General features: G+C 41.5%; 1 protein-coding gene across 2 annotated transcripts; it reads left to right on the top strand.

The window, feature by feature from the left end:
• Window positions 1-1,200: 1,200 nt before the first annotated feature.
• rap1gds1 (RAP1, GTP-GDP dissociation stimulator 1) lies at window positions 1,201-27,559 on the top strand. Of its 2 annotated transcripts, XM_034615125.1 has the most exons (15): window positions 1,201-1,611; window positions 5,405-5,512; window positions 5,940-6,062; window positions 7,808-7,933; window positions 12,065-12,211; window positions 14,767-14,895; window positions 15,370-15,495; window positions 17,098-17,241; window positions 17,991-18,122; window positions 18,589-18,723; window positions 18,984-19,109; window positions 19,562-19,701; window positions 21,513-21,639; window positions 22,622-22,750; window positions 25,099-27,559. In XM_034615125.1, exons 1-15 carry the CDS (start codon window positions 1,608-1,610, stop codon window positions 25,224-25,226), a joined length of 1,824 nt encoding a protein of 607 aa, XP_034471016.1. In that variant the 5' UTR covers window positions 1,201-1,607; the 3' UTR covers window positions 25,227-27,559. The 2 variants fall into 2 exon arrangements, with proteins under 2 accessions (XP_034471016.1, XP_034471017.1); XM_034615126.1 differs by lacking the exon at window positions 12,065-12,211 and having other exon boundaries at window positions 1,219-1,611.
• The last annotated feature ends 128 nt before the right edge of the window (window positions 27,560-27,687 follow it).

The following is a 27,687-nucleotide window of genomic DNA, read 5'->3' on the forward strand; positions in this document are numbered from 1 at the left end:
ACACAAAGGCCAAGCCAGAGAGGCAGGAGGGCTGCAGAGGTTAGTCTTCAAGATGCAACACTGAGCAAAGGAAACAAATATTGGCCCTGCAAGATGCAGAGGTCAAAGTAAACAGGATGGCCACTCTGTCCAGCTTGTGAACACTACAATGACACTCAGTAGAGTGCAAACCTCCACCAAGGCCTATCTGTCCCCTTAAATTTAACTAAACTGCACCAAATTGCACACATTCATAAATATCAGTCCCCTAAACATGCCTGATATTTTTTCATCAAGATCCATGAATCATTTCCCTCAAAAATGAACTGAAATGATGCAAAACGCCCTATCTCACATTATATTTCTAATTCAATTCATATTCAATTCAATTCAATTTATTTGTATTTGTATTGCACCATTTCACAACATGTCCTCACTATGTAAAGAGCCTCCAGATAATGTATGTTGTGATATGGAGCGATACAAATATAATTAAATTGAACATATATTATCTCTTGGCACTTTACATAGGAAGGAAAAGAGGAGAGAGAGGGGCGGAGGAGACGGAGGGGAGAGACAGACCAGGAACATTTGGGTACGGTATCATATTTAAGCTCTGTCAGACTAGTTGTTAAAATGAGAATGATAAGAGTGATATGCATGCAATAATGTTATTAATCATAATCACACTTGTTGTTGTTGTTCAGTGTCAGATCTGGATTCTGCAGCTCTAGAGTCTGAGATACAAAACTATGGGAGAGAAAAAACACAGTAATTATGAACTATGTCCTGTTACTTCATTTCCATTTCTTCTCTTTTCATCCTTATTCTCATCTGATGGATCTGCATATTGGACAGAACTGGTGAAATTTCAGTAGAGGTGATCACAACATTTATAAATAAACATTTCAAACATCCCTGGTTCACAGGTTTCCTTGGAATAAAGTTTCCTTTGTAGAAGCTGAGTTGTTGAGTTTTCTGAATGCCTCTTTTTATGCCACTTTCACCCACCCCTCCATCGGTATAGTGGTGAGTAGATAATGAGGTGAACTATCCCTTTATAGTCCATAATGGCTGCTTGTAGTGCATGTGACTGAACCTCACTGCTTTGGGCAAATGTCAGTGCTTCATCTGGCCTGGGATTTTACATGTCTGCGGCTGCCCCCTAGCGGCAATGTATCACACGACACGATGTTCCTGAAAGCGTTTTACTTTGAAGGCTGTGTCCGGAAGTCCTGCACCGCACGCCGCACGGTGAGCTCGACGGTGGCTGCTCAGTGGTCCGGAGGAGCTCCAGCAGCACTCAGCTCCAGCAGCACTCAGCTCCAGCAGCACTCAGCCCAGCAGCTCTGCCCTGTCAGTGCGGACATGAGAGGAGGTCGGCTGTGTTAGCCTGGTAGTCAGCCGGTGATCAGGCACAGGCCGCCGCAGCAGCATCCATCTGAGAGGGGACTGCCCCACCGGCCCCGGCGGGTGCGAGCTAGCGTCAACCCGCTGACTTCACCGGCGTAAAGGCGGTGTCAGGGACGAAGAGGTGCGGCGTGGGAACACGGGGCCTCCGGCTTCTACGACTCGGTTTTTACCGCTGCCCTGGAGAGTTTAGCACGCCGGAGCAACATCCTGCTGAGATGGGTGAGTAGGCAGCTAAGCTAAGCAGCTAACCGCAGAGCCCAGTTAGCTAACAACAACTGTCCTCACCATGTATGTGAACGGGCAGTCGTTAGCATGGGTCGTGTGTGATCATGTGTGGCTGCTGCTGTGTGTCATGTATGTACAGTTCGCCGCTGCGTGGTTGTCATAGGAAAAAGGCTGCCTGGAGCCGAAGCGCGTGTACGTGCACGCGCCTCCGAGCTCGGGGTGGGGTGGCTGCCCCTGACTCCATCATCAATGTTTCCCCCCTCAGCAGCGCCTGCTCTGTGAAGGATGAAGTACCCCTCCCCGTGTCTCGGCTTCTCGCCCGGTGCGGATCAGCCGGGACCCGAAATGGCTCCAAGGTCCCGGCGACCACATGGATTCCCATCCCCTGAAATGGCAGCGTGCGGCTGATGGTGTGGAGGGCGCTCCTCCATCTCCACAGCTGTTATGCAATAGGATCCAGCAGCAGCAGCAGCCCACTCTGTGATACTGTTTATACTGCACTGCTCTTCCCAGTGTTACTGTCTGCACTGCCTCTCGGTGACAGACACACGCTGTTTGAGTAAAGGCTCGTGGATGCTCTGCTGATGCATGTTCATGTCGAATTGAAGCGATCCCATTTGAAAACCGGCATCCCTTAGAGGAGGCATCCTCTAGATTGCATCTAGAGCAATATGCATTCGTGAGGTATTTCATGGGGTCTGAGCTCCAGGCTGGATCACCCGTGTTGTCGTTCCTTATTAACAAATCGGGGGATGGACGGATGTGTGGGCTGTGCAGTGCATTAGCAACTCCTGGAAACAACCAGGTCACTGCAACAGTGTCTGCAACCCTTATGCAATCATAGCATCACCTGGTTCGCAGGCACAGCACCGACATGGATTTAACGACAACTCCTGCTGTTACTGCATTCATTCTTCTCTATTGCTGATCAATAGTGCACAGGAGAAAGTAGTGTGTCAGCCTCCCATGTAATGAGAGTTCATTCTGGACCAAACCTGATGGGGTCAGTCCAAATCAGGTTTTGCTGAGATTGTCGACTGTGCACACTGAACTTAAAGCAGTGCTGTGATTCAACGTGCAGCCATGGCAGAGCTCTGCAGACCTAGTGAATATGCATCTGGCTATAACACATGTTCTGCATTTAACCTTGTCGTTGTCTGTTGGCTACGACTGTAAATGGATCTGTATGGAGCACAGATCCAGTGAAGCGGTGCCACACTCTCCTGGAGATGAGGAGCTGAGTTGTCAAACATTACGTTAATGCAACTCTCTGAGATGAACCCAGAGGGAAAGCCTTCATTAAGCTCACAGTCGTTATTAAAGATGTGATGAGGAAACAGATAGCCTGCAACTAGTTTTCATTTATTTTAATAACCAAAACAACAGAAATGATGAGCTGATCATTTGTCGTAGCATGTGATGGATGCCCACCACTTATAAATCATTGTGGTTGACATGGCTGGCAGGGCAGCGGATTGATGGCTTGTGGTCACTCAGAGAAGAGGAAAGATGTAGAGGCGGGGGGAGTTAAACAGTCCAGCTTACTACAAAATCAAAGGGGAGAAGATGATTCAGCTAAAGTTGTTTTTTAGGTTCCTCATTTTGTTGACTGTTGACAAGACATTAGCTCGGTGGCTCCATCAAAGTACAAGGCTGCTATTAAATACAAATAAAATATATATCAACATGAAATCTTTGGTTTTATATAGAAAGTTCAATTTAAAACGGAAAGTACTTTTTACTATTGTATTTGTCAGGGGCATCGTTAATTGTCTCCCGAAAACAAATATCTCCCGGTGAAAAAGTGGTGTCATACACTGACAAAGATGTCAAGAGAGTTTGTGGTAATAAGAGCTGTGATCTCCACATTGGAGTTAATACGTCACTTCCTGCCTCTGTCTGCTGCACCCGGCTGCTCCACCTCTTGCCGGGATATTGCAGAGGATTTGTTGCTGTTGTGAACGTGTCTGTGCAGAAAACCTTCTGCTGCGTTGTGCATGTGTGAAAGGCAAACTCCGGACCCAGTTTTCTGGACTTTACCAGCAGGTCGTAAAAATGTGTCGTAATACAAGCCTCCCCGCTGGTTCTCAGTCACATCACTCTCAGTGCTGACCAGTCAAGTTGAGATGTTCTTATATGTACAACTGAGATGCCCATACCAGGATGTTGAACTGAAGGGTAGCCATGTGGCAGTGCTATTTAACCTCCCATGTTAATCTGGAAGATAACTACCAGAGTGGTTAGACAACAAACGACTCGGATAGCCTCGGACAAAGCTTGACCTTTTATGTCAGCTGTATGCCAACGGGCGCAATGTCAGTGTGTTAAGTGAGCCGGGAGTGGCATCTGCCAGTCCAACACAAGTGACACACTGCCAGTAAAATAGCAGTGGCTTACCAACTGTCTATAATGACATCCCACGATGTGGCATATACCATTAAAACAAGATCGGTACACATTCAGCTAGTTATTTTGAGTTTTGCGCATTGTTTTTACTGGTTATCTATTATGCCAAGATATTCTGGATACGGCAGCTGCCATGTTGCACTGGAGGCGTCATTTAGAGACATAGGTTGAAATCACCCACTCAATCGGTATTGCTTCACTATATAGTGATTTCTATATAGTGCACTATATATATATATATATAATGACGTCATTGTCACAGGATTATAATGTACAACAATGACGGCCAGTGTAAAATCCCACAGTAAATTTAAATGTTTATTTTACTCTTAGTATTAATACTTTAATGTAAAACAACACCTTGAATGAGAATTAAACTTGTTTCCTGCAGTTTGTGCTGTGATGCGCTGCTCTGCTCGTATTTACATTTACGGTGTGTTTCAGGTCGGGCCGTTCCTGCTGCGCTTGTTCCTCTCGTCTCTCCGCTGCGAGCGCAATGCATGATGGTATATATTGCTCAGTCAGTGACCATCGGTTGTACACCATTTTTCATGATGCATTATGGGAAACAATGAGCCCACTATATAGGGTATAAAAAAGCTTCGCTAAACATTCGGACACCACCTTAAAAATGGCAAACTCACTTTATAGTGCACTATATAGATAAGTTAGAAGATATTCAATCCATCCACTGATCCACTTTTGGAACCCATCCCATCACACACTGGACAGGTTCCAGTCTATCACAGGACAATAGAAAATTAGTTTTAGCCAGTATGGCTCTAATCGCTATAACCAGATTCTGCACGATATCAATATGCAGAGTCTGTCTGCGTGGCATAAGATCTTGGGGCCGGAAGTCTTCTGGTTTCAGTTAATAATTTGACAAATCACGACTGAGTGGGCAGGTAACCAGGGCTTGTGGAGAGCAGAGGAGGTAGAACACATTAACCGAAATGTATCGGCTACTGGCTTTTAATTCATCTGCGTTCATATGCAGATAGGTGTTAAGATTAGCAGAAATGTCGCTAGTTGCGTCATAGATTTCAACTCAAACTCCATTCTCGCATCTCGCGTTGCTTGAACTGAAATCAATGTCTGTCAAACAGAAGATGCAGTCTTGGCTTGGGTATCTGCTGTCTACACTTGATGCCCCAAAATATTGGACATTTACCCCCAGAGGCCTATTCGTCATGAGACGATAGCTGATGGGCTCAGTTTGGTATGGCATGCCTCTTGTCACACGTGGCTCAGCTTGAGAGTCCCAGATTTTTATCATGCTCCTCATCTCTACTATCATCTCCTCCAACTAACCCTTTCACCAGATATTTCTCCAGACACTGGTTGTCACCTGTTGTTCATAAAATGTTTCTGTTTGCAGACAACCTGAGTGAGGCCCTGGAGAAGCTGAAGCTAGCGTCGACAGACAGCGCCACTGACAGCGTGGAGAGCTGTCTGGACTGCCTGCTCAAAGCTCTCGTCAACAACAGTACGTAAAGCCTGGTTTACACTGAGGGTTTAATAAAAAGCCAATTCATTTTGTCCTGGAGAAATCACTGGGGCAGTCTGCCTACTCTGGACCAAGTGCTTTAAGGTCCAGAGTAGGCAGACTCATGTAGTACACCATAGAACTACTGCACAATCTGCTTTCTTGTGTTAATAATATTTTTTATTTTGCTTCCTATTTTTATTTTATTTTTTTATATTTATGCTTGCACATAACACACCACAGCAAATTAATCAAATTAACTGAAAATTAACATATCTGACCACTTTAATGTCACATTTGTTTTTATCAGCAATAACCTTCAGTCAGAAAATGACATGGCAGCAACAGTGATACTGATGATATGTTGGCACTTTGTATTTCTGGAAAACTTCATATGATTGATATGGTTTTTGTTTTTCCTCTGCAGACACTGAGGCCAGTATGAAGATCCAGGAGATGGGTGTTCTCCCTCTGCTCCCCACCCTGCTGAGCCCCCAGTCTTCCTGCACTCCTAAAGTAGCCAACATGATTGCTGAGGTGGCTAAAAATGGTAAGGTTTCGGTTTCCAAGTCCATTCCACCCAGGAACATCCTGACTTACTCTCCTCTCATTTGTCATTGTTCAGATTTTACACTTTCTATTGCAATTTGATGTATGGATTTGGATCAACTGTGTCAGTGATGTTATTTTCTTGTTTTTTTTAAACCTTTTTTAAATGTCTTTGACTAACGGATCATTTCAGGCCAGGGCTAGTTTGTGCAGCCCTCCTTGGTGTTTTAGAGCTAAGCTGACTCTGAGTGTGAGGTTATTGTGTAAGGAATCAAATCTTGCATAACTGCAGTGTCAGAGAGCTCCCATTTCCATAATGCCTCAGTGTGAGCTCAGGAGAAGCTTTTAAAGTAGCGAAAAGGAGACATGAATAGAACTCGCGGCAAGAAAAGGTTAGGATAATGAATGGGTTTTAGCAGCTTGCAAGACTGCAGCTAATGATCACTCCCCAGCAGTTTGCCAGGCTTGGCAACAACCCGCTGGCATTATCTGTCGCCACTTCCGGAAATGTCTGCAAGCAGCCAACTGACTGCAGGGCTTAAGACAACTCCCTTTTCTGTCTGATGCTTTGAGCTGATGGGATTGTTTTAGAGCAGCACCAGGCAAGATTGAATGTAAAAACATGTTTAAATCACCACACACACGTGCCCTGCTAAAACCCAACAGATCCACCCTTACTGCCCAGATACAGATCTCGATGTATCCCTGCTTACTGTCAATGGGAAATTAGACAGCAGTGAGTAATCCTCTCTGGACCCTCCTGGGTAAGATGTTTTACAGATAGCTGGGTGAGTTACTATGACGATTCAAGGGTTGGGTGATACTGTCATTGTATCTGCCACTGTCACAGCATTAAGCAGAACTGCAAAGTAAATAAATGTGTTTAGTTGTGTCGGTATGAAGGTGTTCCACGCTTTCCAGTAAAATAAATAAATAAGTTCACCATATTAGTTGCAGGTGATTCAGCAAAAGCAACAGATCAGCTCTTCATGGAGACAAAAAACAGACAATAAATGTTATGGTATCATTTATTACTGTATATTCTCTAGGTTATGTAGTTTTATTGAAAGCGGTAAATACACATTTTAAAGACATTATTTCTGGAAATTGGCAACCCTTGTATTTGTCCTGTCCCCCAGAAGGGTTGGTAGTTTTTATTTTTAACTGGGGACAGTTTTGGGGACATTCCAGTCCACAAGTAATGCATAGAAGAAAGTAAAACTTTAATTTTTACGTTAAGGACGGCAACAGTTAGTCTCACATATTGTGATCTTTATTTCCGCTGAGTGTACAAGCCACCCCTAATTTACAAACCCATACATCTTCTGGTATTACGTATATACAATGCAATACAATACACACACACATACCCAAAGAAGAAAAATCTAAACTATTCAATAAATGAAAGGAGTCAGGATTTTATCTGATTTCCAGCATTTAAATTCAACCTTTGTCATTTTAACTTTCACAGTTGAGTTATTTTATTAAGGAATCTTAGTTTGGGCTGCTGCTGTCTTCTGTTTTCCTGCAGAGCTCGGATGTACCAGTGTGTTTCCATATGTTGATCATACAGTGTGTTGGAGATTTCTTGGTTTGCCTTAACTTCAAAATGCCTTGGAAATGAAATGTAGGCCGTAACATTTCAAACTGACCCTATCATCAAGTTCTGCTACAGATGTGTCTCTAAGGCTCTTGCTTTCCAAAGTTTGTTCTGACCTGCTATCCAATATCCTTGCTTCTCTCCAGAGTTCATGCGGGGTCCGTGTGTGGAAGCCGGCCTCATCCCTCCTCTAATTCAGCTGTTAAACTCCACCGACCAGGAGGTTTTACTGCAGACCGGCCGAGCTCTTGGCAACATCTGTTATGACAGCCGTAAGTAGGAGTGTGCTTTGCTTAGGGAACATTGAATCCCTCATGAGCCTTGTCATCACTGTCACAGACCTAATAGAAGATAAGTAATAAAAATGATGCTGCCTTCGGCCTGCAGTTGTTTGATTTTCACGTACACAAGCCTTTATTAGGGTTATAGGACTGTGTGCAGGGAAATATAGTTCAGTTCTTAGTAACCACATTGATATAGAATTAATTTCTCCAGACACTGGTTGGTTGATTATTGGGAACCCGTGTTACTGGAGTCCATGTGAAAATAGACATGGTAAAGATACTATACACACATGCAAACTACACAAGCTACACTGCCATTACAAACCCTCCTATTCTCCCAGTGGCGTTGATGACATTCAACCAACAGACATTTGGGGTTTCACTTAAGCACGTAACCAGTAGTTAACCTTCTCTCCACCTCTCTGTTTCTTTTATTGTTATTTGATCATCAACATCCTGACTTCGGGTTTGTTTACATATGGCTGTATTGTTCTTACATGTACACGACTTTATTCACAATGGTTGTGTTGTTCTTATATGCAAATTTATATATGCACTTATTTAACTTGAATTTAAACTTGCATCACAGGACGTTTTCATTGCAAAGTAAAAAAGCTGCTTGAGTGAGCTGAAGCTGTCTTTCAATGTTAATGTTGCACATTTAATATGGTGTTGGTGTCACAGCGTTTTTATATTGTTAATAATCCTATTATTTCAGTATAAAACTTTGAACATTTCCACCACATGTGAATTATTCTGCGATAATACTGATAACGTTTAATCTTTGACGAGAGGACTTCAGCTGAATGGGCGGTGCTTCAGTGTGGCCCAGGATACATTCACGCTCACCCTGATTAAAGACTATGGATACATGCATTGCGAGTGATCAGATCTCAGATGTGTGAGCAATGAGTTTTGTGGTGCATTCACGCCTGAATTTAGAGCTGAACACTGATCAGTGAAAGTAAGTATTAAAGAAAACTAAAAGATGGTAACAGAACACAGAAAAAATAATTAGAACAATAAAATAGAATGTATGTGTATTCAAATATGTAAAGATATTGGCAGTGTCTGAAACCAGTAGTGAGTGGGCATGGCCAACTCTTAAATTCTCCTTAATGTGGTAAATAAATGGATTCCTTAGTTTGTAAAAGGTCCCTCACACATCAGTATTTAAAAACTGGAACAGGTCTTTGATCCAATGAGTAGATGTGGGTGGATGTGCATCTTTCCATTTCAATAGTATGAGCCTGGCTAGTAGTGTAGCAAAGGCAATTGAGTCAGTGTCCGACTTCGACAGTGTAGAAGATAGACAGTGATAAACGGACATGGGTCAACGGATATTTTGAGACATTCTAATATTGTTTTAAAGTTGAGCGACCATGCATTTAGTTATTCTGTGTTTGAAGTTGGATTTGGATTTTGAGAACCCTGCATGTAAAAAAATACTACTTGTACATAAACCACATTTTCTGTATCGTTTTTGAGATTGTGTGCTATAAGAAACACGAGTGAATGTATCGGTGGAGCATTTGAGTTTTGACCTCTGGGCCGAGCAGCGGAGTTTAAGCCTGATTTTGTAGCCAGCATTAGAGGCTTTATTCACAGCTGTCAGTTCTGGTGCAGAGTTCCTCGTCTTGGTGAAAAGCTGGGTATCTGTGGAATCTGGCGGGATGTGACATTTGTTGGAGTGGAGGGGGGTCTCAGTGAGCTGGCACGGTTTTATGGTGGACGCACTGAGAGAGTGTGGAGAAGCAGCTGCTGACTACCCTTACAGAAACCCACACTGATATGTTATTAACACCACACCTTCTTGGTTGCTCCATTAGAATAAATAAAAGGAGATGCTTTGTCTGAACTTTGTACAGACACGTGTCAAATGTCCCTGCTAGTTTGTATCATACTTATTCAACATCATCCTAGTTTTTGTTTTAGTTGACCAAAGGTTTGGTCTTTTTCGTCTGATCTTACACAAAGAAAATGTAAATTCTTTTACTTGGTGAAAACTTTTAAGTCTGTTTTTAGTCACTAGTTATCATTATATACCTGTATTGTTGGTCTAGTCCAGTTATTTAAGTCAAACTTACAGCTTAACATTAAACTTTATCTTATTGGCCTGTCCCCCGATTTAATAAAGAAAGGTTTTATCAATAACTCGTGTTATATACAGGAGCATTTTTTAGTGATGGAATAAATGGTCTTTCATTAATTAAATAGTTGTAACACAGATTTGACTCAGCAGTTAAAAGATGAACTTGTCAGCCAATAATATTGACTGACCAATTCATTGATCGGTTCTGTTGAAGATCCTCAGGGCGTTTTGTTGTTGTTGGTATCATGTACTATACAATAAGTGTAACCACTCGAGCTGTGGTAATTGCAGTTTATCAACATGTGCAGGGCTTTCCCTCTAATAGTACAGGCCTTGCAGACTGCCAGGTCAACAAATACCTTCGCCAGTCCCAAAAATGTTTTCATAATGAAACAATAAAAATAATGGCAACAAAATAATGATAAGTAATATTAGTATTCAATTGTTTGGAAATCATGTGTCATTGCCTGGGCAACTTTTAACATGAAGGGAATCCTTTGAAATGAATTGGGTTCAAATCCAGCACAACCCTGACCAACCGTTTTCAGGGTTGTCTTGAGACATCATGAACAACAACTGATATCTCAAGACAACTCAAAATAGCCGTTCAGACATGAACGTTGAAGAATGACCACACAGTAGTCTGGACTATCTCCGGAGTTTGCCTTTCATACATTAAGGATGCAGCAGGAGATTCTCCACTTAGAAACGTTCACAACAACACAGAAATCTCTGTAGCATTCAGGTGAGGGATGGTGTTTTTGTTTACAGCACATCAACACCGGCGGTCTTGAATCTCTTTATCTTTTCCTTCGCTGACAGTGTTCGACTTGCTTGATGAATTAAATACGAACATATATTTGTATTTTTCACTTTCCCCTGGGATTTACATGCCGTGCACACCATAACAGGTGATTAATGGTTGGTCATGGTTCAAATTCTTTTAGGCAGCTCTCACATAGGCTGATATCCGTTGTGCTAGCTATGGAACAGCCGTAGCTACATTCTAACCCTGTAAAGCTAGCACAGCCTTGCACTTGGCATTTACTCAGGCTCCTGCTGGTTGTTGCTTGAGATCTGTGATCCTATTTATTGTCTGTGTATACCTGTTTCACTATCAAGTGTAAAAGTTGAATATTCAAGATATTCACCCGAAAATGCCACCACACAAGTCCTACCACCGCCTATTTGTGGAGCAAGGCGTTGAACCAGCAACAAGAACAGCTACACATGAGCGTCTGTGTAGAATGTATATGACATGTCCTTGTTGCAGAGAGTTCTGGCGTGGCACGCTGTCACGAGTGATTAAAAGTAGCAGACGCACTGATACTGAGAGGAGTGACTCATGTAACACTTGGTTTGGCAGCTTTTCTACCAGATAAAGCCCTCCCACAGAGACGGCTGGCACTAGTAAAGAAACAAAGAAATGAAAGAAACTCGATCACATAGGTGAAGTGTTCTGGTCTTCAGAAGGACTACAATCTGGACACAGCATAAAGGCCTCATGAAGCCTAACATGTCCACAGTCGATGGTCTTTATTCAAGCTTCTTCTCAGATTTTTGTTGTTTTTCAAGATTGCAGTTCCTTTGATTTCTGCTGTTTATTATGTTGAGTTTGAATTTTTTGGCTCTATCGAAAACTGTATCATCTGTGCAGGGTAAGCTTCAGCTTTATTCTGTTTTAAACCCTGGAAAGAAACTTTGTAAGAAAAGGGAAGAATTATGGCCGCCAATGTTAAACAAGACATTAAAGGAACCTCCAGGTTCTTGGAAGGATTCTTATAATGAAACAATAAGCCTCACGTGAATCCGTATTCATGTCATATAGTTGTGATCATAATTCTTTCCTTTACATTTATTTTACTCAGCATTGTGACTCTTTTACAGCTTTGGTTTGCACTGATTTATATGTTTTGCACTGCTTACTTAGCTTTGCTTTCATATGTATTTTCAAGTTGTGGTTATTTTCATTTTTATTTTTCCTTTGCTTTGTGGTTGATTTGTGTCCTGGCCTCTTTGTTTTGCAGATGAGGGCAGGAGTGCAGTTGACCTGGCAGGAGGGGCTCAGATAGTAGCTGAACACATTAAATCCCTCTACCAAAATACTGAGCCGGAAAATGAGAAGCTCTTGACTGTCTTTTGTGGCATGCTGATGAACTATAGCAATGATAATGGTAATGACCATCTTCCCCCAAGAACAACTGTTAACTCATCTCAACTAATCAGCGAATGCTCTCTTTCTTACACACAGACAATAGGCTTGAACTGAACCAGAGGATTCTATGCTTTTCTGACCTTTTCTCCTCATCTTTCTACCATGATCTCTGTTGCTTTTTCAACTTCATCGCTGAGGTAATCTGGAGTTATATGAGACAGCTTTCATAGAAGTAGTTTTTATTAGCTAGATCTTCTCCATGCTGTTTCGCCCCTTGTAGTGACGTGGGCCTAGTGATGGCAAGGTTAGGTGTTTTGGTCGGTCCACCACTTTGGTCCAAACTTAAATACATTAACCTCAACAACTATTATGACGATAACTAAAGGACGCTTTGGTCATACGAGATTAGCATTTCAAAGTTGTCTTATCCAGTGAAATATCCACAAGCCCCTAAGATGATTGGCACAAAATCTTATACAGACATCTTGGTTCCGTGATCATGTATCCTAATGACCTTAGACAAAATTTTCATTTGTCCAATACTTGACCAAGTACCTGCAAAGCTAATGACATCCCAATCAGCTGCCGCTCTACTGTGTATTTCGTGCTAATTAGCAAATGTTATCATGCTAACATGCTAAGCAAACAATTTTGAGCATCTGCCTAACATCAACATGGTATAACTTAAAATTATAAGAATGGCATATACTGACTTTAACATTTTGCAGGTACCGTCGACACTACAATGTTTTGATTTTAGAACACTGTGTTAAAACGAAAACAATCTCCGAACAGGTGAGCACTTTCGCTCTTTATAAGAAGTCATCTAGTGTAAACTAAGTGGTCTGGACGTATGTGTTAATGTAGCAACAGGGATGCTTTCTGAAACTAAAACCAGCTAGTGAGGACATGGAGATGCTGGTAGGAGATCCAGTCTAGCGGCTTCCCCTTTGCTTCCAGTATTTATGCTTAGCTACGCTAATGTCATCCTGACTCCAGCTACTTAGTTCACACACGTTTCTCATTTTGCACTTTGAAACAAAGAAACTAATCTAAACTTTGTAAAATGTTAGAAATACATCTATCTAAGGAAAAACAAAGTCTGTTTTCACTTAAGTGATTTCATTTTATTATCTATAAAAGGTTTTCCGTTTATCCTGCTGCCGAGCACAGGCTTTCTCTTTCAATTGTCCTCATCTTCATAACATCCTCATTTTCGATCATCTTAACTGTTTTTCACATTGAATTTTACACGATCAACTGTTTCAGTCCGTTTTTAAAAGGTGAGAAATGGGAGTGTTTTCCTGGGGACATATTTTTTTCTGGACTATCCTGCAGTTTGTGTCTTTGATAACGAGGCTTGTTGAAAGCAGCAGAATATGTGACGTGACCGATTCAGAGCTCCTGCCAAGGAATCTTTTGGCACTGGATGATGGATCTGTTAAGCTGGGTGATGGGAGGGTTGGCACTGCACTAACAGGATTGATACTTTTTGGAAGCTTTCTGCAGCTTTCAGCAACTTTCAGCACGTCGCTGACTCTTCGCATCGAGCTAATGTTGAGAAAACCTCCCGCTCTACAACACAGTTAAATGGAATCTTTCAGGAAAAATGCATTTATCTATCTGTGACAACCAGGGCACCCTCGAAGCCTGATTTAGAATTCTAACAAGGTCATGTAACGTTTACTGAATGTAAATGTTCAGTTTTTCACATCATGTTAGAAGCATGTTTCATAGATTAATATAAGACACAGAGCAATTAAATCTTTATATTTTTGTATATAAAAATGATGTAATTCTTTTCATTTGTTTTTTAAATAACTGTGATCAAGATACCTATTAAGGGAGGTATTTAATAGTTTCAAAGTAAAAGTGTTCTAATACAATATCTGATCTTGAATTACATTTCATAATCATATTTGATTTTTATGTTTTAAATTATACTAGTCATGGTCTCTGAGAATACTACATGTAGTATTAATACTCAGCTTGGAAATTACTGGAAATTTTATCTCGGTGTAAAAAATGACATTAGCTTTAAGTTTTAGAAAATTACTGTATTTTCCTCACTGGCTAAAGACAATACACACATTACGTGTGGAAATACATTCAGGCTTATGTGGGTATGTATGAAAACTTGAAGGTGCTGTGTGTGAACTTTCTCAACATTTGACAGATTAGCTGCTTTACCTTGTTAATACTTTAGATGATACTATTGGTGAGTTGATAAGTGCCTTCTTCCTCACGCTACACTACGATTTGTTCGAATAGCATTTCTCAGAATGCTAATGCTACATCCCCTCTGTTTTCAAGTCAAGGTTGTCCATATAACTCAATAGAGTTTACATTCTTTTAATGTCTCAGAGAATGAGTGAATGACTAACGCACACATACAGCTACTTAGCTGCACACTAGTTATAGTGTTAAGCACTGTTACTGCTGTTCAAGGCTGAACAATCACTGTTGATTTTAAAATGTTCCGACACGGTCACACATGCTTTTCTCTTGACCTCAGCTCTTGAATTCAATTTGAACAGCAGATCGACTGCCTGTCTGTGTCTTTGTGTGCTGCAGATTCCTTACAAGCCCAGCTGATCAATATGGGTGTGATTCCCACTCTGGTGAAGCTGCTAGGCATCCATTCCCACAACACAGCCCTGACAGAGATGTGTCTAATTGCCTTTGGGAATTTGGCCGAGCTCGGTGAGTATATCTAAATATCTGTTTATCAAGCAAATGAACTTACTGAAGGGAATAGTAAATTTGGCGACGTTGTGGATATCTGAACCAAAATAAATGGGGATCCTTATTCTTCAATACCTCTGTCAACAGGGCAGTCTCTGTCCACAACAGTTTGTGTCCCCCTGCCGGCTCAACTGTCAGCCAATCACACATATGTTCATACCTGCATTTACTGTACATCTTGTGTGATCAGATCAAAGCCTTGAGTGGGCACATCAGCTCCGTTTGCAATGTGTTGTGGTTTTTAGCCTGTCTGACTTTGATAGACAGGTGTGTGTCTGTGTGTAAGAGAGAGGGCGGTAAAGAATCAATGGACTGCACACAGCTCTACAATGAAATAATTCTCATTTGAAATAGTACGAAACACAAAAATGCCGTTTGAGGGGTCTAGATCACGGTGTCTCATGCCTGTGATAATCCTCCTGTGTTTTTCAGAGTCCAGCAAAGAGCAGTTTGCCTCCACCAACATCGCTGAGGAGCTGGTGCGTCTCTTCCAGAAGCAGATAGAGCACGAGAAGAAGGAGATGATTTTTGAGGTCCTGGCTCCACTTGCAGAAAATGGTAATGTGCTTTTTTTTTCTTGTTGATATTTTTTGGGGGGCGAACAGGCAACCGTCTAGCCCTACATCTCCCATCCACCACGGCTGAGTGGCTGATTGATCAAGTTGAGTTTGTGATCACATTACACCATTTTTGCAGGGGCTCAGGAGGTAGAGAGGGTCTTTCACAAACCAGAAGGTCGATGGTTTGATCCCCGGCTCCTCCAATCTGCATTGCTGCATATAGAAGCACTGCAGACTTGTACTGTAAAGCGCGCTGAGTGGAAGAGGAATATATAGATACAGTCCTTTTACCACTTGTCAGGAGTTTCCACATTGCTCTTTCAAAATAAATGAAGGAATGGCTGAAACTTGTAAAATCCAAATATGATGTGATGACTTCATGAATACACTTAAGCCATATACCAGGATTTAACCTCGTCTTGTTTTACATCCTCTGTATCAGGGAAGTATAGTAACACAGAAGTGCGACAGACTGCAGTGCACCCTCATGTCCACCTGCTGTGTAGACATTTATCTGCACAGTCATGCTAACCAGGCTCACTGCTAACAGCACATTCATGGCAGACAGACCCTGCATTCACTCAGCCGTTCTTTTTCAAACGTGCGTGCGCATGTGTGTGTGTGTGTGTGTTAGCAACAGTAAAAAGCATCTTCCTGGCTGTGGTTGTTATTATGTCAGGAACACTGGGTTCTCCCACATTGTCAGTCTCCAGGACAACGTCCTGCTGAACTCTGCTCTTGAGGAATCTCTCTCTCTCTCTGTCTCTCACTCTCTCTCAGTCTCTCTCTCTTTCTCGCTGTCTTTCTGTCTGTCTCATTGTCTCTATAGCTCTTTGTTTCTGTCTTTCCCTCGGTCTGGGCAGTAATGTTTTTGCGTAATCCAGCCATCAGACAAACAAAAAAGAAAACTAAACCCTCTTGGCGAACATAATGATTCAAATGCAGTTTTAAAGACACATATTTCTGTCTTTGACCGTACAATATCATGACCTAAAAAGTGTTGGCATAACAGATTGTCCTACAAAACTCAGCTGCTCCGTCATTGGTTTGTGAAGCTGATACAGACATTGATATTTGGCAAATAATGTATATTTTAATATATTAATGCATAACATTAAGATAAACCTTAGTATGGATCTCTTTATTTTAAAAATAACATACCAAGCAGGTGCCACTCTGATCACTAATGGACAAACTATGCAATAGTGGATTATGGACTCTTTAGCCTTAACAGACACCAATACTTACCAATATCTTAAGTTACTTGACTCATATATCAGCCGTGAAGATTTATGGGTCTAACTCAACTTCACTGGATTGTAGAGACATCCTTTCCACTTGTGCTGCTGCTGCCCTTAAACCACTGGAAGCCATTTACATTGAGACTTCCTGAATAAATAAAGCTCCTCTGAGTAACTAGTCATCATGCTTGATATGCTGTGCAGGCTGTTGGTATGCTGGGCTGAGAAGAGTCCCATGTGTGCTAATGGTTTCATACGATGCATATCATATGATGCTACCACTGCATAGCAGCAGGAGTTTCAGACCTACCTGCTCCCCGTAGCCTCCTCTGAGCGTTTCACCCTCCGTCTCTCGCCAGATGTGATAAAGCTGCAGCTGGTGGAGGCCGGCCTGGTGGAGTGTCTGCTGGACGTGGTGGCTCAGACTGTGGACGGAGAGAGGGAGGAGGACATCGCCCAACTCAAGACCTCCTCCGACCTCATGGTTCTCCTGCTGCTGGGAGGTGAACGCCAGGCTTTGACTGATACAATGTTGACTTCTAAAAATGGTTTTAGTTTCATCAGCTCTCTAACAAACCTCACAGGCTGGATGGGTCCAAAATTTCAATTCATGTCTTGCTTCCCTCAGTTCCAAAGCACAGGAATCCATATGATGAACCTTGTGTCACAGTAGTTAAAAATCCATACTTTGTCCAAAGGGTCATTACTGTTGCTGCACAGACCTTAGAGCAAACTGTACAAGGCCATAAGGAGACAGGATCATGCTTCACCTGACTTCATTAGTGTAGACAAAATTTCACCTGCACACATCTATGATCATGGATATCCTCTGCCCTGCACTGATGTAGAGAATTCATAATTCAGTCCTAATGTAAATATTTTATTACCGCAGAATATGAGTGTTCTAAATATACATGCTGGCCTCTTTGCCGCTAGTCTGACCAAACCCTTCAATTCACATGAGCCTGGTTACGTTGCGCTAAAGCAGCACCATGCCATTCTTAGTCTTATAGCTGACGAGCAATCATTAGTCAATATGTTCCACTAGTGCTTGCTAAAACCTGCAAACAATAGTTCATATTTTATTTTACGTGAATGCTAATTCCAGATTATTGTGCATCTAATCTGATATTTTTGTAATCTTACAACAGCACACACCTCAATCACAACAATGAGCCAGAAAAGGATTCAGTGTCTTCCTTTCACAGTTACTGATGCAGCTTCTTTAACTCGTCTTCACTCTGCTGTATAGATGAGTCCATGCAGAAGCTGTTTGAGGGAGGAAAGGGCAGCGTCTTCCAGAGGGTCCTGTCCTGGATACCATCCCACAACCATCAGCTGCAGCTGGCGGGGGCTCTGGCCATCGCCAACTTTGCTCGCAACGGTAAGCTTTGCTTCACACATGTTTTAACATGAGGCTGCCAGAGAAAGTAGAGCAAATAAATGAGAATACATCGTGGGACGGTTATGCTTTAAAACAGCCAGGAGGTCCATTAGAGAAAATTGTGCAGCTGCTGTTTTCATGTCTTTGCTCATGTCAGCTGAGACAGTGATAACAAATAACATCTAAGAACAACTTCAGAGCATAACATGACCTGGATGACTGAGAATCTTCACAGATCTAATAACAACATGAACAACATGCGCAGAATGAAAATATAAAATATAATTCCACACCAACTTGAAGTTTAAGATACTCTACTGGCTGTTCTGTCATAGAATGGTCTATGATAGAAATGTAAAGCGCTTGACTAGAAATACATTTCACTATTGACTGTCTTCCATCATTCCAACCCAGCACTGGTCTGACGTCCCAGTAAACTAAAGTGTCTGTTTTTTATTTTGTCTAGATGGGAACTGCATCCACATGGTGGACACTGGTATCGTGCAGAAGCTTCTGGAGCTGTTGGATCGGCACGTGGAGGAAGGCAACGTCACTGTCCAACACGCAGCTCTCAGCGCCCTGCGGAACCTGGCCATACCCGGTGAGCTGCTGCATCAAACATTCAGCACACACACACACACACACACACACACACACACACACACACACACACACACACACACACACACACACACACACACACACACACACACACACACACACACACACACACACACACACACACACACACACACACACACACACACACACACACACACACACACACAGGTTTCTGTTAGTTTTCCATGGGTTTGTTTTAAGCCTGTGATCAAATCTCCCCTGTTGCTTCTCTCGTTCCAGTGGTCAACAAATCCAAGATGCTGTCAACGGGCGTAGCAGACGTGGTGCTGAAGTTTTTGCAGTCAGAGATGCCTCCAGTCCAGTTTAAACTTTTGGGAACATTACGTATGCTCATCGATACACAAGGTAGCACTATTATGTTAACTCTAAGCAAGCAGATAAGTAATTCTAAAAACATCCTGTCGTCATGTAACACTGATCAGATAATTAAGTTTAAAGATATTCTAAATATAAGTTCTGTTCCCTTGGCTGTGTTGAAGCTTTGGTACAACCATCATGAGAGATTCTTAGGTCAGACTGTAAGAGCCTCAATTCTGAGTCACAAAGGTACACAAAGATAAGTGCCGCTCAAGAAGGTGCAGATGGTTTCATATCAAAAAGTCTGAGAAATAAAAATGTGGTTCAGTGCTGCCGGCTTCAAAGAAAAGTTTGCTTTAAATCCTTCAATCACAAACTGGAGTTACTGGACTTTAATGAGAGCCGACACCAGAACAGATGGCCGTTATCTCTTTATGTGTTTGATTGTCTGTTTGTGTGTGTGTGTGTGTGTGTGTGTGTGTGTGTGATTGTGTGTTCAGCTGAGGCCGCAGACCAGTTGGGAACCAACGGGAAGCTGGTGGAGAGACTGGTGGAGTGGTGTGAAGCCAAAGATCACGCAGGAGTGATGGGCGAGTCCAACAGGCTCCTGTCAGCTCTCATTCGACACAGCAAGTCCAAGGTGAGACGCCGCGCTGCTCATTTCCTCTGTGGCAGCTTCAACCGGGATAACTCATCACTTTGTGACCATCACTGAATAACACTATAAAATACTGCAGTTACTAAGGTGTTCTCTCCAGTCCAGATGAATATCTGATGTAATGAATGAATCCTGAAATATCAGTCAATCAATCAGTATAAGACCGTCACCCTTCATTTAGAGAAAGAATATTGTCCAAGCAATGTTTCTCCAGAACGGTAGAAAACTCTCAGCAGAGTTATTTTAGTTCCATTGTTATAAGTGCTGTGTAAAAAACACTTGGATGATGCACCTACACGTTAATGAAAAAAACCCTGAACAACTGTGCCAGCAGATATTTTTTTCATTTAAAATTTTGCAGTGTTTGCAGCCATGCCTACTAGCTGGCACTCTTCTTCCTTGTCAGCGTTTGTTGCTGCGTTTGCACCTTCATCCTTAATCCTAATGTATGAGCAGCACCAGTAGGGTTGCCATGTCAGATCAGCCTCCAAAATCAACAGTTCATTACAGAACAAGTATAGTAAAAAAAATATGAATAAAAAGAATATATGCTTCGATATGTGGAAGAAATATTTAGTTATTTTTTCTCACACAGGCCTCAAACAAATGATGGTGTCGAGATAAACCTAGATGTGAATTATCAACAGTGTTTAGATCAAACCACTGAGTTGATAATATGAGTCACAGCTTTGTTTATCTGTAACTGTTCACAAAATGAACGAAATGAACATTTTAAACATTTCATAATAGTGTCTCTCCGCCAGACTAATTACAAAAGCAAAAAAAAAAAAAAGAAGGGAGTTATATTTCCAATAAAACCATGCAAATGACAAAGATATGTCATCAGCCTTCACATTTTCTCTGACCCCTGAGGTGATTATGAGAGATGCAGCAGCTCAGTTTACAGGAAACACTGCAACATGTGCACGTAGGTGGGTTCTTGCAAATTGGCTCAAGTCAACATCCTCTGTGTGCGTCAAGCACCTCCAGGGATAAGGGGGGGGGCCATGAGTCTCTGGCACTGTGATTATGGGAGTTGGAGGCTGTACAGTTTGGGGACCCATGGTACAATGAAGGAAAGTTTAAATGATAACTATGATTATGTTTTATACAAATAAGTCTTGTTTTGTATTCTGCTGACTAAATACAGAGCTGAGTTTATTTCAAAGAAAAAATAATGTTGTTTTCAGTATTGGTCAGAGAACTCACATCCATAAAAAAGTATAAAGTGATGGGTTTACTGCATCGGTGATGAATCATTGAATCACCGTGTTGTCAGTTGACACATTTGCATCAAAACCATTATTCTGCTATTAACCTGATTAGGACTGAGTAAGAGCTGCCATGTAAACTGCATTTTCTGATTATCTTAACTGAATATGGTCATAATAATCATTTAAGACGTGGAGTCTTCTGACCGAAGTCACATTATGCAAACATGTATTTACATCAAATATTCTTTTGGAGTTTTCACACACTTTTGCGATGTCATCAACATACAACAGTTACCAACTGCTTGTTGACACCTATTAAAAATAGTAGGACGTAATGTTGAGTAGTCATAATCAGACTATGTTACATATAAACGGTAATATGAATATAATGAGTGTAAACATCATAATCTAAATGTCTATTTAGGAATAAGGTCAATAGTTCATTTTTCTTCATGTAAACGTTGTCCTGTTACAGACAGGAAACAACTGAGATTCATCAGATAAACAGTTATTATCTGTATTTATTAAAAATGCATCAGAACTGTTTTATTCATCTCAGCCTCTTTTTGTGGGTTTCAGGAAGTCGTCAGAACTGTCATCCAGGGAGGAGGAGTCAAGCATTTAGTTACCATGGCAACCAGTGAGCATATGATTATGCAGAATGAAGCTCTGGTGGCTTTGGGACTCATAGCGGCGCTGGATTTGGGTAAGAAGAGAAAAGGGAATTAGTCATTCACCTATTTTAAAGCACTTTTTTGCTGCATTTCTTGTATTAAAGGGGCTTTTAAAATAAAGTTTATTATTATTATTGCTATTTTTTGGTAATGAGTCTGAGTGTATGTGATCATACTGCACGATAAACACACACATACACACGCAAGATTCCCATCACCTTAGGGAGCTGCCTTTTAAAAACACAGAGCATTCTATGTCACTGGAGAGATGGGAAAGAGTCGAGACAGAAGGTAGTTGTTTCTATCAACGCATTTTGAAAGGGTTGAAATAAACTTCCTCATTTTAACTTCCTCAAAAATGTTTTACGGCTGCTCAAGTTTTTTTTTTTTGTTTTGCCTCTTTCGAAAAACGAGTTCATGCGTTTTTGGATATGAAAGCAACCTTTTTTCTGAATAATAGGTTCTGAGTTAAAACTGTAACTCACATCACTGCCTCTGCTTTTAGAGATTAAGAAGCAGCTTTTCCACTTCATGTTCTCCAGACAGCAGGAAACATCAGAAATGCATGAATAATGAAACGCTACTGAAGCCCCCCCCTCTCTCGACTTCCCTCTTGTATATGACCAAGGCGACTGGTTCTGCAGCTTGTTTTATTTGCTCCAAAACAGTTCACAGAAAATCCACCTTACTAATAACGTAAAAGCAGTAGAAAGGACCACATTACATAAAAGAAAATCAAAACAAATCAAAAAGAATAAAAGCAATAAACATAGTATTTTTTAGCATTTTTGTTTCTTCTTTGCAACATTTCTAAAGTTTGCCTTAGATTTGCAAAAGATGAAATATTTGACTGAGTTTAAGCAGAATCCTAATCTGTCTGTTGGGTCTACTGGTGACTGTGACATTTATTGCATCCCTTAAGAAAACCTCGACCATGTACTCAGCAGCACATACTGTCCAACACTGAAACCTCTCCTCGTGTCATGATGGTGACTCAATGTGTCTGGGTTGCAGTTGCAGCTGAGAAGGACTTTGTTGGAGCCAACCTGGTGTCAGTGCTGCACAAGCTGCTGTCAGATGAGAGGAGTGCCCCAGAGATCAAGTACAACTCTATGATCCTTATCTGTGCAGTCATGGGCTCAGGTAAGACTATAAACATATTTCATATTTGACTTGGTTTGTATTTCAAATTTGATTGTTATTGTCTCCCATTTATGTGCGAGTTTAATGTGAAACATCTGGTGGGTCCATCAGGTCCAACAGTCATGTCACCCTCGACACGTTTGTTCTGAAAGCAACACAATGCAAGTTTTGCTCTTAGCTATACTCAGGCTCCCCCTACAGGTAGGATGCATCATTCATTGTCATAAATTCGAGTTGTGGTCTGAGCCTCCCGGTGACAAGCTGACGGAGAAGAAAACAGCGACCTCAAAAGCCAAAGAACCATGTAGACTGATCAAGTTTTGGATTAATCGATTAATCGAACGATTATGTTTTATTACTTGATTAATATAATAATGAATTTATCAAAAATACAATAAAAAAAACTTGTCATTTATATTTATTTAATAATAAACAAAAACAAAGTATACACTGCAAGGCCTTATTCCACAACAAAAAATAGCTCAGTCTGAACTGCTAATCTGCCTTTTACCCATATCCCTCCAAAATAAAATTTGTGAAAGAGCTTGGTGCATTAAAGTAAAAGGAATATATCAATCTACATTTAGCTGTCCAACAACAAAATAAATGAAAACCAAAGTAAAATTCAAGTAACTTTCTGGAGGAATATCAACACTGTGTAAATTCAAGTTTAGCAGTAAAAAAACAAACAATCTTGAAGTAGCCTAGTAGTTGTATCCATGTCTGTATGAAGTCAAAAACTAACTGTCAAATACAATAAATTAAGTATAATTAAATAATATTTCAACAGTGTTAATTATACATTTTCATACTGAACTGAAGTGCACTCTAGTAATAAAAGAAATATAAGCAACCTTATTTCAAGTAAAATAAGGTTGCTTTAAAAAAAAAAAAATAGAATAAAGGGCTTTTGAAAAAGGCATCTTAAAATAAAGTTATAAATAAAAAAAACTATAAGTTTGAGTTTCCCCATTTCTTCTTTTTCTTATTATGTAACTACAATCTCAACAAACATGAACAACTAAACAGCTTTAACTTTCCTCTTTGTTCTCACTTTCTCTGGTTCAGTGAAATAAACTCTACCGAGTGCGAGGATTTACTACCGTCAAGATGGAAAAAACAATAGAAATGCTCCGTCACAATCTAATAACAGGCCTGGGTCCGTATAGAGTGGCTTCTGGATCCGGTCCAGACCGTGGTCCAACTATTGGGGACCTATGCTAGATGATCGTGGGTGATTTTTTTTTTCGCTTCAGCTTGCTCTTCAGGTGACTGCATGCCTTGATTGTGCGCAGCCACCTTCCTTACTACGCGTTGACGCATCGACGTATTTACGTAATTGACGACGTCGATTACGTCCACGAGTCGCCCCAGCCCTATTGCTAAACCTCTATGGAAAAGGGTTTACCTGCTTCTCATGATAAACTAGCAAGTTGAGAACTACACAGCCCAACGTCAAGCAGAAGAGCACAAGACAAAGGAAACAAACAAAAGTTACTACTTACTTGTCCAATAGCAACAGCGCCCAGTCGGCATCTGTCCTGCATCCTTTGGCCTCTTTTAGCTCTCGTCAGTGAGTGAAATCTGCTCTGATACTCTTGTTCAGTTTCTTACTTGCTCACGTTCTCTTTTCTTCTTGTGACCAATAGTGGTTGAAACTTGTGTCCCCGGTCAGTTTTCACACCTCTGTGTGACGTTGAAGCACCCTGGGAGACTGAGTTCTGGAGGCTCTGGTTTGTCTCCAGAACAAAGAACATGTGCTCAGGATTTGACTACAAATGTAGGCCGAACTGTAGTTCACAAATACCAGGTCCCAACACTTAACAAAAAAACTACCAAAGAACCCTATTAACAGGGGAAAGAACGTAGAAACCTCAGAGAGAGAGCCACATGTGAGGGATCCCTCTCCCAGGACGGACAGCAGTGCAATAGATGCTGCGTGTAACTGAGAACATCGACAAAATAACAGTATTTACAACATTGATTAGAAGAAACAGTTTGTAACATAATGGAGGAATGTGTCAATGTTTATACATAAGAAACAGCTTTCTGTTTTTCATACGTATTGCTGTCATGTTACCTTGTTGATACTGTTAAGGTGAAACTACATTTCCTGTGTGAGATGTTTCACATTAAATGTGTTCCAAAGGCGTCGTCCCTCACTTTTAGGCTTTTATTGTGAAACACCTGGAAGAAGTGCTAAGGGTTGTATGGTGGTAGCTTGAAGACTGAAATGGGGGCAAAAAGACTAGCAGTCATATTTCTGAGAAGCTGCAGCAGAGTCATGTGTGTGACATCTCCGTGTCGATGGACTGTACCATTATTTGAATACCTCTTCTGCATTTCAGAGCCTCTTCACAAAGAAGTCCAGAGCCTGGCTTTCATCGACGTGGTGTCCAAGCTGAGGGCTCATGAAAACAAGACGGTATCACACCAGGCATCGCTCACAGAGCAGCGGCTAACTGCCCAGAGCTAAATGACTGTGTCCGAGACCACCCACCCACCCACTCACCCACCCACCCACCCACCTACCCACCCACCTACCCACTCACCTACCCACCTAAATGCCTGCCTGACCACCTTATCACCCAATGACACCTCATGACTGCGCTCCTCTGTGCCCCATTGTCACGTGCCAAGGTACCATGTCGCGTTAACTGCCAGCCAGACATACAGATGTGTCTCGACCCTCTGTCCCGCCCACCTCCACTAGGGTTAGACTGATGTGGCTTTTAGAACGCCTGCACTTTCAGCGTCTTTTCAAATCACAAATCTGCGTTTTTCTAATCGATTTTTTTATTTTATTTTGAATGACAAGACTTCACGCAAAATGAGAGAGAGCCTCGTAAACAGTTTTTAGACCATGGGATACCAAACCTCTCCTGAAAGCCATAATAATGAGATTTATTTTGGGTGGGTCAGAAGGTCCTGAAGTCAGGCTTTATTTCAGGCTTCACAGTCTGACGCCCCTTATTGCTCAAGTAGGGGATTTATCTTGAGATCAAAACCACAGACTTTCTGGCATTTTTAATTTTTTTAAGTGATGCATCAGTCAAGCCCTAGTCCCCACCTCTACTTGTGCATGCATCTTCTGCTACAAGTAGCTCCACAGGAGCTGAGGCGCCATAGACAGCCTGACGCAATAGATTAAGAGACACTCTTTTACGACCATAGCTGTGATTCCATCCGCCGGTAAATCCATCAGTGAAAGTGTGCACAAAAGAACAAAAAAAACCCTGTACTGTTGTGATTTTTCATTGATTCATTTTTAAGAAAACGCAGCCATCTCTGACGTGCCCAGTTGTGTCCCATGTAGCTCAAGTATAAACTGACTAGAAACTGTGCATGTTTTAGTCCTGTTGAAGGTGTGCCAGTGTTCATTTTACCTCTCTACCGCTCGCATACCCCCAGGGAACAGCCTGCCCTCTTCTACTCACACCTCCACTCCTGTTTTCTGCAGCTTGTTTTTTAAGACTTGGATCAAGAGATTTTAATCCCGGTAGTTAGATCCACAGTTTTCCAAACAAACTCCCCCCTGGTCCAGCAGCTCTACAGTTACAGTTCAGAGGCTTCACACGGTTCCACCCCGTCACTGGAAGAGAATCATGGAAGAGCCGGGTGAAGAACAGGCCTGTAGTCAGGTCAACAGGGGTGCGCAGATCTCTGCACGTCGTCCTGGATCCAGTACTGTCATACAGCGTATGTACGTAACGTTGAAAAATACAAACTCACCAGGTAGCAGCCGATCGTCCTCATGTGATATAAGGTGGGAGGAAAAAAACCATCATGTGGGGGCAAAGTAACAAATATGTGATTTAGCCTGACTCTTCCATTCAAGTCAGTACAAACCACGTAAATTAAAAGATGGGGCATGGTGTTCAATGTCATGAATTTAAGAGCTTTCTCTGTCCCAGACTAAATCACATTCGTTTGTTTCTTTCCATCCACTTGACTCTTTTCTGCCACTTTGTATGCTGCTGGGAAAATTGTGTCTTTGACATCATACCAATCAATGTTTCACAGTTTGACACTTTGCAATGTCTACAGGTAGAAGTGTTTGGTTTTTAGTGCTCTGGACAGAATTCAAGAAAGACAGAAGTGTATTGTGTTCACATGAGAACGAAAAACTTTTTTTCCTCTTAAGTGAATGCAATGCACTTCATCTTTTAAAAATATTTCTGGATGAGCAGAAAAAGGGGGTGTAACCCATGAAGAGCAGGGAAGAACAATATCAAATTAGTGCTGGAGATGTCAGAAGATGTTAGAACATCAGGCTCAGTCCAGCATCAAGACTCACTTTCTTCGGCAGACAGAAAAACATGGGCCGTCATTTGAGCAGAACGAACTAAAGCAACCACATTCTTATAGGTGTGTGTGTGTGTATGTGTGGTCTGTTTGTGTGTTTGTGAACGTGCAGTGTGGATTCAGTCGCCTGAAGCCAAGTCTGGGATCTTGAGAGAACAGGAAACCGAGCGCGAACACAGACCACTGTATCACAACCACTGCAAGTCTCTTATCCGTTCCTCTAGTCAAAGGGAAACCTGCAAACCCACACATCTCAGCATGTCCAACACTGTTACCGACACCCTGTGTTTCCTGGTCTGGGCCTACACTTTTTGTTTTGTTTTTAAAAGGTATGAATGGTATTTATCAGATTTGTGCTCTTCTAAAGACACATGCCAGTCGAGATGTATCCATAGTAACTGCGTAATAAAATACTATAAACTTAAATGTTTGTTGTAAATGTCATGAGTTGTACATTTGGAGGATTGTAACTCAGCAGATAATTAAAAGATAATAGCTGGTCAAGGCTGGTGTCTTTTTTTTTCTTCTTGTCTTTTCTTTCTCTTCTTCTCTGTTGTGCTCATACACAGTGAATCTTGAATGTGGATGATCATTTCAGATTATATATATATTATTAGATTATATATGTATGA

This window comes from Hippoglossus hippoglossus, chromosome 18, assembly GCF_009819705.1.
Source record: "Hippoglossus hippoglossus isolate fHipHip1 chromosome 18, fHipHip1.pri, whole genome shotgun sequence".
Classification (NCBI taxonomy): domain Eukaryota; kingdom Metazoa; phylum Chordata; class Actinopteri; order Pleuronectiformes; family Pleuronectidae; genus Hippoglossus; species Hippoglossus hippoglossus.

Bases quoted from the DNA above. Each gene is read 5' to 3' on its own strand.
- rap1gds1 (XM_034615125.1), top strand. The intron at 17,242-17,990 runs GTGAACGCCAGG...TCTGCTGTATAG, and splicing joins GGTTCTCCTGCTGCTGGGAG to ATGAGTCCATGCAGAAGCTG. The intron at 22,751-25,098 runs GTAAGACTATAA...TCTGCATTTCAG, and splicing joins CTGTGCAGTCATGGGCTCAG to AGCCTCTTCACAAAGAAGTC.